This window comes from Aquarana catesbeiana, linkage group LG02 (assembly GCF_042186555.1).
Source record: "Aquarana catesbeiana isolate 2022-GZ linkage group LG02, ASM4218655v1, whole genome shotgun sequence".
Classification (NCBI taxonomy): Eukaryota; Metazoa; Chordata; class Amphibia; order Anura; family Ranidae; genus Aquarana; species Aquarana catesbeiana.
The window spans coordinates 751678160-751695464 of record NC_133325.1 but is presented as its reverse complement, the minus strand read 5'-3'; the positions used below and the strand labels follow the sequence as shown (position 1 = coordinate 751695464).

The window sequence follows — 17305 nt, the reverse complement described above, 5'->3', positions numbered from 1 at the left end:
TGAGCACTGAGGCTTGAAACACCTTACCCTCTCCAACCAAGTGAGCCAACAACAGTGGGGACTGCAATATATTTTCCTTTCTATCCAAGTGGGTCAATGATAGTATGGCCTGGACCACCTTTTCTTCACCAGCCAAATAAGGCAACAACAGTGGGGCCTGGAAAACCTTCCTTCACCAGTCAAATAAGCTGACAAAAGTTGAGCCTAGAACACCGTTTCTTCACCAGCTAAATACACCCACACCAGCCATGTGGTCCTTTTACCTCAATAAGCAATCACCTGGAAACGCATTTGGTATACTTTTGTGCTCCAAAACTAACACTGCCTTCAACGTATGTTGGCTTTGACACTGCTGTACACATTTATTTTGTTTGCCAAAGAGCATTTGGCACACGGGTCACATAGACCAGATCAAAGTAAGACTGGGAACCTTTGGCCTGGGATACAAATACAACCAATTAGCCCTTTACTAGTTTCTTGTGGGTTAGAAGCCCACTACACAAGTGTTCCATGCCGTTGCAGTGATTAGTGACCATGTTGAAATGTGAGTGTTGTCTTAAAGAACATGGTTTATTGTAACGAATGACTGACAACCCAGTGTCTATCCACTTGAAGAAAACAGTTCCAATCAAACACGATTGGATCTGTTTTTATCAAGTGGATAGACACTGGGTGTTTTTACACTGATTGTCAGTCATTTATTACCATGGACACTTTGTATTGTTAATCTTGTGTGGACACTAATGTGCATGGAAATTGCATCTTTTTGAAATAGTTACTATCTGTTTATTTGCATTGTAACATGAACTAATACCTTTGGATCTTTCACATATAAATTACTATTAGGGTAGCTTAGCGCTGGGCTCTATGAGATGGTAGTTACCTTGTTTATGCTAATAAATGGAAGCGTCAGCCGCCACTGTGGTTTATTAATTAAATGACCGCTGTTATGAAACATATTGCATTCTGATAAATATATGTGGGTAATAATACATTTTATTCAGTATGTGAATTTCTTTTTTTTTTTAATTAAAAGCACAGGCTGTAACCAAGCATGGTCGTGGGAACATTACTGACAGAATCAGGGACCATGGAAGGAGTGAGGGTATATATTGCTGTCTTTATTTCTGCAGGACAATCTACTTACGGTCCCCATGTCCTGCAAGGCAGGTCACATACTCAGGGCACTGCATTTTTAACTTTAGCAGGAATGTGCTACCCCAATTTTTCTGTGATATTTTGGTAACGTGCAAATTGGGCAGCCAAGCACCATGAACTGACACCAACAACTAACTGAAGGCCCAGGAAGTTTCATTGTTATAAAGGTGTCATTCTGTGCCCATGGAAAGCTATCTCTGCCTCTTCAGGCATCTACAGATAAGTGCAGTGGCAGAATTGGGAAAACTCAGCCACTCATATAAACTCTCTCCAAACTTTCAAAACAAAAGACCAGTTTACTGTCCATCAGGCTATAGAGGGGTCAGACTGTGGCCAGTGGGACTAGAAAATGCCCCAACATCAGTGAGGGAAACAATGCCCCATCATTGGTTTTAGTGGGAGGAATAGTGCCCCATTGTTTGTATCAGAGTGAGGAATAGTCCCCCATTGTTGGTGTCAGTGGGAGGAATTATCACCCATTGTTGGTGTCAGTGGAAGGAAAAGTACCCCAACATTGGTGACAGTGGGAGTAATTTTCCCATATTGCTGGTGTCGTTGGAAGGAATAGCACCTCATTATTGGTGTCTGTGAGAGGAATAGTGCCCCATGATTGGTGTCAGTCAGAGGAAAGGCACTAGAGATGCACTGAAATTTTAGCAGCCGAAACATATCAGGGGAAAATGGTGTTATCAGCATTTTGCCGATAAGAGAAAAAAGTGCCAATAATGGCACCAAAAACGCACGTGATTTTGCCACAATTTTGCCATTTTGCTACAATTTTACTGCAATTTTACTGTGCTTGTGTTGGTGTGTATGTGACTAAAAAAAACGCATCAAAAACGTAACACGGGTGCAATATTGATGCATTTCAATGGGGTGGTGCGTTTTTGGTGCGGTTTTCTTAACTGAGAAATATGCAGCAAGCAATATTTTTGATACCACCAATGGACCAGTGTGAAGACATACACAGAAAAGGGATGCATTTTTCTTGAGCTTTTCTTGCGCTAAAGATGCCAATAATGGCTGACAATAAACTAATATTAATTTAAATTAATGATTTTAATTAAAAAGTTGAATATAATACAAATATATATATATATATATATATATATATATATATATATATATATATATATAATTTTTTTTTTTGGTTTTCGGCCAAGTGCATCCTGAATTTATGGTTTTGGCACCAAACTTTCCATGTGGTACACCTCTAAAAGGAACCCCATCATTGCTGTCTGTAGGAGGAATGATGTCCCATCACTGGTGTAAGTGAAAAAAATGGTTCCCCAATCATTGGTTTCAGTGGATGGAATGGTGTCCCAAGGGCACTGTGGCCTGCAGGCTGAATGTGGCCGAATGAAATGGCCACATTCAGCCTGCAGGCCACAGTTTGGAGACCACTGGCTTATCTTATCATATCATCTATTATCTAAGAAGGCAATTACAAACTATCCACTTAATATTTTTTTTGGATTAGCGCATCATAATATTATAAGCATAATATAACCACGTGTTTGTCAAAGGTAGTCATATATGGCCAAACAGGAATCAGGGGAATCTTGCCATTGATACCATCAGTTTTTGATTGGCTGCTACAGATTTCTAAGCGTCACTGCCCTTTAAACTATACTATTAAAGGGTCACACGTAATTCCTTTGCTCCTTTTTTCTTTATAAGTGGGCCCCCCATGGAAGACTAAAGTACACAGAATAATTTTCTTTTAGCTAAGTCATGGATCAATTAGTCTAGGAAGCGGCATTGCATTCTTATTATGCAGAAGTTTGGAGAAATTACGAATTAAAAGGAAGAAATGCGCAGAGGTCCATGTGTAACCTTTCCTCCTGGCAACCGGCTGTTAGTGTGAGAACTTGTAAATAGTCAGGAGAGGGAAGGCCATGGAGGGCAAACGTAATGTTGTTTTATGCATTCCCTCGCAGCAGGTGTGGAGGAGATTAGAGAAAACCTTGGTGTGCGCAGAGAGAGATCAGCACACAGGCCGAGGGACAGCTACAGAAGAGGTCCTGATCATACAGATTACACCGAGCGGAAAACCCAATGACCCAAGAAAGAATTCCCCATAATAATCCCCCGCCAAGTCCTGACATCCTAAAGAAGAGAAATGTTTGGAAGTCGGCACGGTTGCAGGACATGTGCCTATACAAATACGAGATAAACTTCAAAGAGGTGCACTCAGATTATGAAAAGTACCCTGACCAGTATAGATGCCAAGTGTCTCTAATGCTCAGCCAAACTGATATTCATTCTTGGCCATAGTAACATAGAAAATCGAGGAGGATGGAAATTTTTTCTTGAACGAACAAAATTCTAATTGTGAATATCATTTTCATTGGGGAAAAAAATGTACTTATTGCAATGCACATTTGCATTGGAAAACTGAAGGTAGAATTCAAAACAATGGCATGGCAATCGAATAAAAAAGTTCAGGGTTTTCATAGGAAATTTGTCTAGTCCATAATGGCAACATCAATGCTCTGATGAATGACTTTTCAGAATTTTTGTGCAAATGTTCCAATACAGTTTTCCTTGTGTACAGCCAACATAATCAGTTTTACTGCTACAGGGCAGCCGCTGTGTGCAGGACCCACTGCCCTACTAATATATATATATATATATATATATATATATATATACTTTGTATAACCTTTTGTACATAGGTGTGTGCAGCCTATTGCATTAGGGTGTGCACCCACATGCGTCTGTATAATGCATATATATATATATATATATATATATATATATATATATATATATATATATATATATATATATATATATTATATATATACATATATATATCAGTAGGGCAGTGGGCAGTTACAGTAGAGCACAGCGTACGACAGAGATTGGTGTCAATAGTTTGTTTTAATTTTATTTATTTATTTTTACTTTTAATTTTGTTTTTTTGTTAAATTATTTTTTATTATTATCATTTTTTTTTTTTTTTAACAATTTTTTCTTGGAGCCCCGTTGGGGGGCTTTGGTGAAATATCAGGGGTCCATACAGACCCCTGATGTCTCACTTTTGAGACAAAGAAAGGGAATGAGGACAGAGATTCCCCAGTCCCTTTCTCTGCAGCCAGGCAGTAGGGGGATCCTGCATAGCACAGGGTGATTAGGGTGTGCCCAGGCACACCTGTCACTCTATGTGCGCACGCCTATGCTTTTGTACCACCTGCCCCACCCTATTAGATTGCAAGCTCTTCTGAGCAGGGCCCTCTTAATTCTCTTGTATTTTATTGTATTATAACTGTATTGTCTCCTTTTATATTGTAAATCGCTGCGTAAACTGTTGGCGCTATATAAATCCTGTATAATAATAATATATATATTAATATATATATATATATATATATATATATATATATATATATATATATATATGATCCTGCACTTCTGGGTAGTGGACGTGAGTGCGCGGCTCGCACCCACTATGATTCTTTCCAGTGGGAGCCGATGGGCGGGTGCCGCAGACTCGATGTCCGTCGACATCCACCGAATATTCGGTACAGAGGCAGAACGGCAGTCTGTTTATGTAAACAAGGCAGATTGCCATTCTGTCAGAAGGGAAGACATGGATCCTGTGTTCCTGCAAAGCAGGAACATGGACCCATGTCTTCCCCTAATACAAGCACCTCCCCCACAGTAAGAAAACACCAGCTAGGTACACATTTAACCCTTTGATCGTCCTTGATGTTTAACCCCTTCCTAGCCAGTGTCATTAGTACAGTGACAGTGCATATTTTTAGCACTGATCACTCTAATAGTGTCATTGGTCCCAAAAAAAGTGCCAAAAGTGTCAGTTAGGTGTCCGATTGCCCGAGGCAATATTGCAGTCCCGGTATAAGTCACTGTTCGCCGCCGCTACTAGTAAAAAAGAAAAAAAAATAAAAATATTCCATAGTTTGTAGACGCTATAACTTTTGCGCAAACCAATCAATATACGCTTATTAGGATTTTTTGTACCAAAAATATGTAGCAGAATACATATTGGCCTAAATTGATAAAGAAATTTGATTTTTTACATTTTTTTATTGGATGTGTTTTATAGCAGAAAGTAAAAAACATTGTTTTTTTTTTATTTTTTAAATTGTCGGGATTTTTTTGTTCATAGCGCAAAAAATAAAAAATGCAGCAATGATCAACTACCACCAAAAGAAAGCTCTATTTGTGAGGAAAAAAATGACATCAATTTTATTTGGGTACAGTGTTGCACGATTGCGAAATCGTCAGTTAAAGTAATGCAGTGCCCTATCGCAAAATGGCCTGGTCAGGAAGTGGGGTAAATCTTCTGGAGGTCAATTGGTTAAACAAACCTTCACCTCTAAAAGAATCTACTCTTGTCCCGCCTCCTCCTTCTCTTTACATTGGATTTTTTTTTAAAGTGGTTGTAAACCTCAGACATGAAATATGAACAAAGCATATTCCTCTATAGTGTGTACTTGTCTCAGTCCAGAGCACTAAGTGTCTGCTGCTTCATTCCTCTGCCATCTCCATGAGTCATTTCTGATAAGTTTTCCTGAAACCAAGAGGTAAAAAGGTGATAGAGGAGGGAGCTTCACCACACAGCCTGTGAATAACAGCCTCCGCTCTTAGGGGCACTCATGCATGCTCGCTCCCGAGCCCCGCTCTGAGCCCCCTTTCACACTGGGGCGGTTTGCAGGCGGTATTGCGCTGAAAATACCACCTGCAAACCGCCCCTAAACAGCCTCCGCTGTTTGTTCAGTGTGAAAGCCCGAGGGCTTTCACACTGAAGCGGTGCGCAGGCAGGGCGGTGAAAAAAGTCCTGCAAACCGCTTTTTTGGAGCGGTGAAGGAGTGGTGTATTCACCGCTCCTAAACCGCTCCTGCCCATTGAAATCAATGGGACAGCGCGGCTACACCGCGGCAATACCGCGGCTATAGCCGCGCTGTACGAGGGATTTTAACCCTTTTTCGGCCGCCAGCGGGGGTTAAAACCGCACCGCTAGCGGCCGAATACAGCTACAAGAACGACGGTACAGCAACGCTAAAAATAGCGCTGTTGTACCGCCGACGCCCCTACCGCCCCAGTGTGAAAGGGGCCTGAGTGTCTGTGGGACACACAGAACAGGATTCAGCTCCACCCCCTCCTCACTGGCTGTGACTGACAGCTGTGGAAGCCAATGGCAGAGACCCAAGACAGCAGTGGCTGGCCCGTTTGCACATCGCTGGATTGGGATCGGGCTCGGGTAAGTATTGGGGGGGCTGGGGGCTGCATACTGAAGGTTATACAACCACTTTAACTTCAGCTCTCTGGCCCCACTTTCTGAAATCTCAGACAAACTGTATAAACTCTGAATTGGAATTGATGTAGAGAAGAGAAGACTGAGGATAAACAGGGCTCAACTCATGTACCGTAGGAGGATTTGTTTCATCTCTGTGTATCACCTGAAGCTAGTCACTTCACTGAGTATATGTGAGGGTTTACAACCACTTTAATTAAAAAAAAAAATGTATTGTGCTGTAAAGCAACATTTCTGCAATTCTTGCCAAGGAGAATTGCACACGTGTGCAGATGAGCTGCAGTGCTTCAGATCCCAACAGCCCTGGTGCACATCTGCGCACGTGCAAGGTTTCCCTATACACCTGTGCACGTGCGGGGTTTCCTCATACGTAGTTACATAGTTACATAGTAGGTGAGGTTGAAAAAAGACACAAGTCCATCAAGTCCAACCTATGTGTGTGATTATATGTCAGTATTACATTGTATATCCCTGTATGTTGCGGTTGTTTGGGTGCTTATCTAATAGTTTCTTGAAACCATCGATGCCCCCCGCTGAGATCACCGCCTGTGGAAGGGAATTCCACATCCTTGCCGCTCTTACAGTAAAGAACCCTCTACATAGTTTAAGGTTAAACCTCTTTTCTTCCAATTTTAATGAGTGGCCATGAGTCTTGTTAAACTCCCTTCTGCGAAAAAGTTTTATCCCTATTGTGGGGTCACCAGTACGGTATTTGTATATTGATCCTGACCCCTTACCACGTGATCAGCTGTCAGCCAATGACAGCTGATCATGTGATGTAAACAAAGCCGTTAATCGGCTCTCCGATCCCCGTGATCGGGACTGATGTCCCTCTCATGGCCGATCACCGACAGCCGTGAGAGGGACATCAGTCCCGATCACGGAGAGCTGCCGCCAGCTACTCAGTGCCCACCTGTGCCACCTGCCAGTGCCACCTAGCAGTAGACAACAGTGCCGCCTACCAGTGCCCACCAGCACCACTCATCAGTGCCCACAGTGCCACCTATCAGTGCCCACAATCAGTGCCTCACAGGGGCGGACTGACCATTGAGCCACTCGGGCACTGCCCGAGGGCCCTGGGCCACTAGGGGGCCCCGTCAGGGTTGCCAGCCTCAGTAAAACCAGGGACAGTATGTACAAATCTGTGTTTTTTTTTACATCTGTCTGTGTATACTGTGTGTACATGTATGTGTATACTGTGTGATTGTATACTGTGTGTGTGTATACTGTGTGGCCCCATAATCTCTGATTGCCTGGGGGCCCCATAATCTCCTATTGCCCGGGGGCCCCATGAGTTATCAGTCCGCCCCTGGTGCCTCATCAACAGTGCTGCACATCAGTGCCCCCTATCAGTGCTCATCAGTGTCACCTACCAGTGCGAATCAGTGCCCATCAGTTCCACCCATCGGTGCCCATCAGTACCACCGTTAAAAACGTAAAATGTGCGCTCGGAGCTTGCTGTCAGAAATTCCGACCGTGTGTAGGCTCCATCGGACAGTTTCCATCGTATTTTCTGTGGCACAAAATTTGAGATCTGGTTCTCAAATTTTCCGACAACAAAATCCGTTTGCATAAATTCCGATCGTGTGTACACAATTCCAATGTACAAAGTTCCACGCATGCTTGGAATCAAGCAGAAGAGCCGCACTGGCTATTGAACTTCATTCTTCTCGGCTCGCCATACGTGTTGTACGTCACCGCGTTCTTGACGTTCGGAATTTCTGACAACTTTGTGTGACCGTGTGTATACAAGACAAGTTTGAGCCAACATCCGTCGGAAAAAATCCATGGATTTTGTTGTGGGAATGTCCGATCAATGTCCGATCGTGTGTACGGGGCATTTTAGTGAATATAAACTGCTAAATACCTTTTCTCATCAACAGTATAGAGTAGTCTTATGACTTCTATCAGGGTCTGGTTAAAGCTTGTAGGAGGAGTTTTCATTCTCCCCTGACTGTCCTATCAGGCTGCAGCAACCCTGACCCTCTGCCTGGACAGTGCTAATTGGCCCTGTGCTGATCACGTGTACTCTCCCAAGAAAAAAAAAAAAACAGCAACTCTCTAGCAATACACACCTAACTGAGCATGTGCAGAGTGACTCAAAAGACTCTGTCTTCTAAGGAGATGGATTGGGGACAGTGGAAGAAGGGGAGAATCAGAGAAGACATGATCAAACTGACTTTTTAAACAATGCAGAGAATTAACACCTTAGGTTCCACAGTGAGTATAACAAGCATGCTTTAGGCTGGGTTCACGCTATCTTCGCATGCGGCTCACAGCAGGGGTCCGGTGCGTCCTCGTTCACCATTTCAGGTCCGATTTCAGCCCGAATTTTTGGCTGAATTCGGACCTGAAACGGACCAAAAGACACACAGGGCTCCTGTGCGCTTCACTCCTGAACCGCTGCGGAGATATGTAAACCGGCTCTATAGAGAGACGCCCCAAATCCCCTGCTAATGCGAATTGGATGCACACTATTGCGCATCCAATTCGCAATAGTGTGAACCCAGCCTGACTGCATATACAGACTGAGTTTACTGTTGTGGGTTTAGTAACACTTTAAGGGTGGGTGGCTGGTGGGCAGCTTTTTTCCCGCTCTCCCACCCCACCAACCAAAAGTCTAAACCAGGCCTTAAAGTCTTCAAGTGGTCTCCACCAGGATGTGGAGCTTGTAACAGTTCTTCTTACATTAAGCTTCTCTGAAGAACTAAAAGAGGCTGTCCACTCTGATTAGTAGAACACGTTTAGGACTTATTCGCACCAGGTGTGTTGTGGGAACGTGCGCAGAATTGCACATTCATTTTAAATGGCACCAACATGCATCTAGGAATTGCACTCGCATTCACCCCGCCAATGCATGGTACCATGCGTTTTGATGCAGAACGATGCTAACATCTGTGCTTGCACCTTTGTTGCGAGCTGAAATGATTGGGTTGCCCTAAAACCTGTCACACAGGAACGCACAAAAAAAGCATGCACGGTCCGGCAAACCTCCTGGTGTGAGTGAGCCCTTATAGTATTGTAGGCACCACAGCATAGTGTCCTGATTGAGAAGGGCTGAATTAGACTGTCCTGATCTGAGACATCAGCTCCCCAGCATGCCCTGTGCACTTCCATGGACAGCAGCTGCTCTAGAAGCCGGAGTCTGACTTGGTACAGAAGCCTCTACCAGGGCGGAATCCTTCTGGATGGTTCAGTCTGAGGAGCTGGTATCAGTACACTACGAGGCACAGCACCTTCCCATCACTTGACCCTGGCAGTGGAAGCAAATAAGGCATATTGCTTTTCATTATTCCTCCTTCCATGTGCAACCAACTGCAACAATTCAGTATTAACACAGAACCAAAGACTAATGGGGGGAAACTAAGAGGAACATCTAGATCAGCAAGTCTTAGCGTGGGTCCTAGGGTTCCTCTAGAAGTGTCCAGGGGTTCTTTGAGCTTTGGATGATTGACCTCCAATTTGGTGATACCTTCATTATACTGGGCCCAATGCCATTAGCATGACACTAGTGATCTTTAGTGAATGTTACATTTAGGTAGCGGTGTGTCTCCAAAAAAACAAAATGGAAATATCTCTATTTGTTCTAAAAAATAATATAATAATAATAATAATAATAATAATAATATTATAATAATAATAAAATATTTTATATATATTTTATGTTATTTTTTCTTTTTTTAAAGAATATTATTAAATATATATACATTTTGTAACGTTTATAAATATGTGTTCATGAATGTTACATTTAGGTTGAAGTGTGTCTCCAAGAAAATTTGGAAATATCTCTATTTGGTTCTAAAAATAATGCAATAACAACACCAATAATAATAAACATATTTTTTTTTCATATGTGTGTATATATATATATATATATATATATATATATATATATATATATATATATATATATATATATATAAAGAATAATATCTTTATACAGGCACATGAAATAAAGAAAAAAAAAAAAAATATATATATATATATATATATATATATATATATATATATATATATATATATATATATATATATATATATACACACGCATAAAAATGTATGTTTTATGTAGCAATGTCATATATATATATACTGTATATATACACGGACACACCATGTTAAGCTGGTCAGCTACAATCTATCAATAAAGGTATCGGACTAGGAATAAAAGTTGCACATTTGCCAAGTGGATGAAAGTTCTATAAAGTAATAGAAAGTCCCCCCCCCCCCCCCCCCTCCTACCTGAGAAGTCCGCCAGGGCAGAGACGTGTGTGGTGTAGGTGATGAGGATGAAGCAGAGGATGGTACTCAGGTCCACCTGTCCCCCCTCATCGGTCCGGACCATGGTGGGCAGTGTGGACAATCACATGATCTGACCCCTGAGTATTGCAGTCCCGGGGATGTGATGGGGGTCCTCATAGACGGAGCGATCAGTGTGTATGTCTATGGATGGCTCAGCGCAGCACCGGGGTGGTGGGATTAATGGCACCAACCAGCTCCCAGTGCCAGCAGTGCCATCCTCACCCGGACCAGTGCAATACACAGCCCCTCCCCTCCCCCGATCGTACAGCACGTGGAGGATTCCGACCCACAAGAACCTTCCCACCTCCGACTTCTTCTACACTCCGGTCCGTACACCGGGCATGGCGGGCTGCCGCCATCTACTGGTCATCCCGAGTATATCACTCAGCTCTACGATCCCCTGATACTGACATTAGTGACATTAGTGACATTACTTTGTTGTACGATCCTATAGGATCATTAACCAATACATTACAGGATCCTACACAGTCTGATCATGACATTACTGAGGAGGCATATGGGAGATGTATATGGTGAGATAATGACATTTCACAGACATAGGATCTACATGATCTGACAATGGTTATTACTGAGTTGTAAGGATTGGTCTGCTAATGAAATTATTACTGGGTTGTAGGATTGTTTTATGATCATTTAATCAAATTCAGTGTATGGTCCTAATGGTCAGATAATGACATTTCTGGTTCTATACGGTAAGATAATGATATTTCTGGTTCTATATGGTCTGATAATGACATTTCTGGTTCTAAATGATCTGATAATGACATTTGTGGTTTTTGTATGGTCTGATCATGATATTTCTGGTTCTACATGGTCAGATAATGATATTCCTGGTTCTATATGGTCTAAAAATTACATTTCTGGTTATATATGGTCTGATAATTACATTTTTGGTTTCTATATGGTCAGATAATGATATTTCTGGTTCTATATGGTCTGATCATCATATTTCTGGTTCTATAGGGTTTGATAATGACATTTCTATATGGTCAGATAATGATATTTCTGGTTCTACATGCTCAGATAATGATATTTCTGGTTCTATATGGTCTAAAAATTACATTTCTGGTTCCATATGACCTGATAATGACATTTGTGGTTTCTATATGATCTGATCATGACATGTTTAGTTTCTATATTGTCTGATAATGATATTTCTGGTTCTATATGGTCTGACAATGACATTTCTGGTTCTATATGGTCTGATGATGATATTTCTGGTTCTATATGGTCAGATAATATTTCTGGTTCTATATGGTCTAAAAATTAAATTTCTGGTTCTATATGGTCTGATAATGACATTTTTGGTTTCTATATGGTCTGATCATGATATTTCTGGTTCTATATGGTCTAAAAATGACATTTCTGGTTCTATATGGTCTGATAATGACATTTCTGGTTTTATATGGTCTGGTAATTACATTTTTGGTTTCTATATGGTCTGATCATGATATTTCTGGTTCTATATGGTCTAAAAATGACATTTCTGGTTCTATATGGTCTGATAATGACATTTCTGGTTTTATATGGTCTGAAAATTACATTTTTGGTTTCTATATGGTCAGATAATGATATTTCTGGTTCTATATGGTCTGATCATCATATTTCTGGTTCTATAGGGTTTGATAATGACATTTCTGGTTCTATATGGTCAGATAATGATATTTCTGGTTCTACATGCTCAGATAATGATATTCCTGGTTCTATATGGTCTAAAAATTACATTTCTGGTTCCATATGATCTGATAATGACATTTGTGGTTTCTATATGATCTGATCATGACATGTTTAGTTTCTATATGGTCTGATAATGATATTTCTGGTTCTATATGGTCTGACAATGACATTTCTGGTTCTATATGGTCTGATGATGATATTTCTGGTTCTATATGGTCAGATAATATTTCTGGTTCTATATGGTCTAAAAATTAAATTTCTGGTTCTATATGGTCTGATAATGACATTTTTGGTTTCTATATGGTCTGATCATGATATTTCTGGTTCTATATGGTCTAAAAATGACATTTCTGGTTCTATATGGTCTGATAATGACATTTCTGGTTTTATATGGTCTGGTAATTACATTTTTGGTTTCTATATGGTCAGATAATGATATTTCTGGTTCTATATGGTCAGATAATGGTATTTCTGGTTCTATATGGTCAGTTAATAGTATTTCTGGTTCTATATGGTCTAAAAATGACATTTTTGGTTTCTATATGGTCTGATAATGACATTTCTGGTTCTATAGGGTCTGATCATGATATTTCTGGTTCTATAGGGTCCGATAATGACATGTCTGGTTTTATATGGTCTGATAATGACATTTCTGGTTCTATACGGTCTGGTAATGAAAGTCCTACATTATAGTATCCCACATGGTCACATAAGTAAGTTGTTGTAGGGTTCTTCATGGTCTGATAATATTATTGAGTTGTAAGGATCTACACGATCTGATAATGAAACTACTGGGTTATAGGATTTTTTTATGATTTCATAATGAAATTACTGAGTTAGGATCCTCTATGGCCAAATAACGAAATACTATGTAACGTTATTGGGGTTGATTTACTAAAGGCGAATAGACTGTGCACTTTGCAAATTGCATTCGCTCCAGAGCTTAGTAAAGGAGGTAAAGCTTCACTTTGCAAAAAATACCCAATCACGTGCAAGGAAAAAAGAAAATCAGCATTTTTACTTGCACATGATTGAATGATGGAAGTCAGCAGGTCTTCTGTTCATTTACTAAGCACTGGAGCAACTGCACTTTGCAAAGTGTGCAGTCTATTTGCCTTTAGTAAATCAACCCCTTTGAGTTTTATGGTCATATAATGGCCAGATGAAGAAATTACAAAGTTGTAGATTCTGATGTGGTCTGATAATGAAATTTCTAGGTTCTAGGATATATATGATCTCATAATAAAAAATAATTGAGTTGTATTGGAGGTATTGGACCCTATATGGTCAGGTAATCAAAAATAAACTTTGGGGAAAATCTAAAACTATCCTTGTAGAGAGACTCCCTCCACATTGCAAGGGCTAAAAGCTTACTTTTATTTAGGGCAGGGGTCTCCAAACTGTGTCCCATGGGCCGAATGCAGCCCTTTGCTTGCCTTTATCTGGCCCCTGGGGGACTCTTCTTCACACTGATACTGGTACTATTCCTCCCACTGACATCCACAATGAGGCACCATTCCTTCCACTGACACCAACAGTGAGTCATAATTCCTCCCACTGATACCAATAATGTAGCGCTACTCCTCCCACTGACACCAAAAATGAGGGACCATTCCTTCCACTCTTCCACTGACACCAACAATGAGGCACTATTCCTTCCATTTATACAAATGATGGGGCACCATTCCTCCTCCAACTGACCACCGGCATGTAATTGTTATACTTCCACTTACCACCAAGCTTGAGGCATTGTTGTTTCCTACTCCCGCTGGCAACTGCCCCCGATACTCTGATATGAGTTATAGGATCCCACATGGTGTGATAATTAAATTTTTGAGTTATAGGATCTACAAGGTTCTCATAATGACATAATTGAGTTATAGGATCCTACATGGTTTGATAATAAAATTTTTGAGTTATAGGATCTACAAGATCTCACAATGACATTACTGATTTATAGGATCCTACATGGTCAGATAATGAAATGACTATCAGGGTTGGGCTCAGCCCTTCCTTCTCTGGGCTGTCTACTCAGATGTCGGCTAATTGCCAGCTCCTATCTCTCCACAGTGACTCACCTGTTGATGATATCCTGCTCGTCAGTCCTGCCTACTTAAGCCGTCCAGTCCAGATGATCTCTGCCTTTGCCAGATCTCTAGAGATGCTCTCCTGTGTTCCTGTTAAAGATTTGCTTGGCTGACATTCCTTCTGGCTCCAGACCCTGCTTGCTGTTCTACTACGCTGTTCTCTGGCTCCCTGACGTTTTGGCTTGTCTGACTATCCTTTCCGGTTCCTGGACTCTGGCTAAGTTTTGACTACGTTTACTCTGTTTACCTTTTTTTATTATTGTTAAACAAGTGAGATTTAACTGTACTTCTGTCTCAGTCTGATTCATGGTTTCTGACAATGACTGAGTTATAGGATCCTACATGGTCAGATAATTAAATTACTCAGTTGTGGGGTCCTATATAGTCATGAACCCCAGTCAAACAGCCCCCATCAGTCGCGTTATGTGCCATTTTTTTATTTACAGAAAATAAAAAACAACAGAAAAAAAATGTAAAGCAACAATACACTAGTACCAGTTAAATACACAAAAAAGAGAAGACACAAATGCAATAAAATTAAACTAACCTAAATACAGGCCAAAAATTCCACTCTCTAAATCTAAAAAGAAAATCTTTTTTTTTTATTTAAGCAAATTTTGCCTAGGCAGCTCAATAGAAATGACAGTTCCCATTTTGATGATATTTGGCAATGGCAAAATTGGTCATTTTGTGGCTAAATCAGTTTCTTGGAAAAAAAACTCCACTACGGTCTAAATAAAAACAAATTCTCTTTTTTTTTGACAATTTCATCATCATACACTTCACTCGTCAGTCCAAGCTGTTTATGGTGCTGCTGCTCAGTGACGAGACAAGGTGATCTAGCACCCAGGGCAAACATGCCAAACTACACCTTCCCCACCCCCAAGACAGCAGAAATCCCCCCACAAAAACATTAAGCACTAATCTGCATGCTTACCCCCTAAGCATAAATGCCTCCTCCTTTCAGTATAAATCCCCCCCTTGCTAAAATTCCCACTCTCAGCGGAAAATCTTCGCCCCACCATCCCCCAAATCCCCCCAGCTCAAATGCCACCCCCCAAAAAAAAATTCACCCCCCCCAACACAAATCCTCCACCCTAAAATTTCCCCTCCTAGTACACATCTCCCCTCACCCATTTTAAACCCCCCCTGCTAGAACAAATTGCCCCAAATCCCCACTCCTAGCACTAATCTGTCCCCCTGCCCCCATCCCCCCCTCCAATTACAAATGTCCCTAAATCACTACTCTTAGCACCTCGTCCCCATATTTCCCCTCCTAGAACAATACTTACCCCCTGCCGCCCTCTGAATTCCTCCTTCCAACACAAATCCCCTCCCCCAATCTCCGTATTGTGCTCCTCCCCCACCTCACATAATACTACAGCGCCCAGGACAACCTCCCCTCCTGCCCACCCTTGTCCCGGCCCTGCTGCTGCTGAGCTATATGTTTTTCATGCCAGAAAAAAATGCATATCATAATTCAGAACAATCTTATTTTTCATAGCACTTCTGCCTTGCGGGACTGGGGTCCTCGGTTTTCATCCCATTCAGGACACTATTTGCATGGAGTTTGCAATGTTCTCCCTGGGCTTGCTTGGGTTTCCTCTTCTGGGTACTCTGATTTCCTCCCACACCCCAAAGACATGCTGGTAGGTTACTTGGGTCCTATCTAAATTGGTCCTTGTATGTGTGTGTATGTATGCAGATAGGGACCTTAGATTGTAAGCTCCTTTTTTTCTCATAAGAAACCCAAACTACTTTTCATCATAAAGAGTCATTTGGCCAAGTGAGGAAACACTTTTTTTTATGTTTTGACTTTTACATGGGTGTTTGTGTACTCAGTTATGGGCTACCATTTACCCAATGTCCTCAATTTATTATAACCACAACTACGTTATTAATTTTGCTTTTCATTAGGCTTATTGTATTTGACCGTTTGCCATTTATTGTATCTCTCTAAAACATTTCAATAAATTACTATGGAATAAAAAATAGATTGTAAGCTCCTTGAGAGCACAGATTGATGTGAATGTACAATATTTAGAATGCTTCCTAAATTGTTTGTGCTATGAACTACCTGTGGTAAATAAGCAAAAAAGAAAAAAAAAAAAAAAAGAAATTGTTGGCTTTTTTGCTTCATGGCTTTTTTGCTTTGCCTCAGTTGGAAATCCACAATCTTGTTGTGTCACTTAAAAAAAAATTCTATATATCAATTCTTTATTTTTCTGTTTCGGTGCCACCAGACTCGTGTAGAAGAAAAGCCCTCTTATTGTACTCTATACAAATAGGCGGGGGACTGTTGTGTTAAAAGCTGAAGGTGATATGGGCTACTTATGTGTGTGGGAGGGAGACTTATCTTCTATTTTACACTTTCCTATTGAACCCATGCCAAAAATGTAATCCACGGCTCCTATCATGAAAACTCAAACAAAACACATGGAAACTCAAATAACATGACAAATGCAGGGCATCGGAGAGCCTGAGAAATCACTGGCTGAGATTAGGCCTATTTAAATGCTGTCTATCACACATTCCTAATGCTGTATGATTCATAGCAGGAACATATACGTATATATATATATATTTATGCCTTCTTCTATGGAAGAGGATGCAGCTTTGTTTTCTTTTAAAAGGAATTTGTACTTAACATGAGCAGGTCATAACATTTTTATTTTTTTATTTTTTTACTGCATTGGAGGATAACTGATCTCATTTTAAATATCTTCTTCTTTGGTAATACATGTTTAAAGCCCAACTGAAATCTTATTCATGTTTT

The 17305-nt window shown here is 40.7% G+C and overlaps 1 protein-coding gene across 3 annotated transcripts in view; it reads right to left on the bottom strand.

Annotated features, from left to right (window-relative positions):
* Nucleotides 1-11035, bottom strand: part of EVA1C (eva-1 homolog C) — a 105007-nt gene extending 93972 nt beyond the window's left edge. For 2 of the 3 annotated variants that reach the window (XM_073617121.1, XM_073617122.1), the window contains exon 1: nt 10685-11035. In XM_073617121.1, the coding sequence (XP_073473222.1) occupies nt 10685-10787 (103 nt within the window). In that variant the 5' untranslated portion in view covers nt 10788-11035. The remainder of the gene's footprint in view (nt 1-10684) is intronic. The other variant, XM_073617124.1, reaches the window with a different exon arrangement.
* Nucleotides 11036-17305: the final 6270 nt, after the last annotated feature.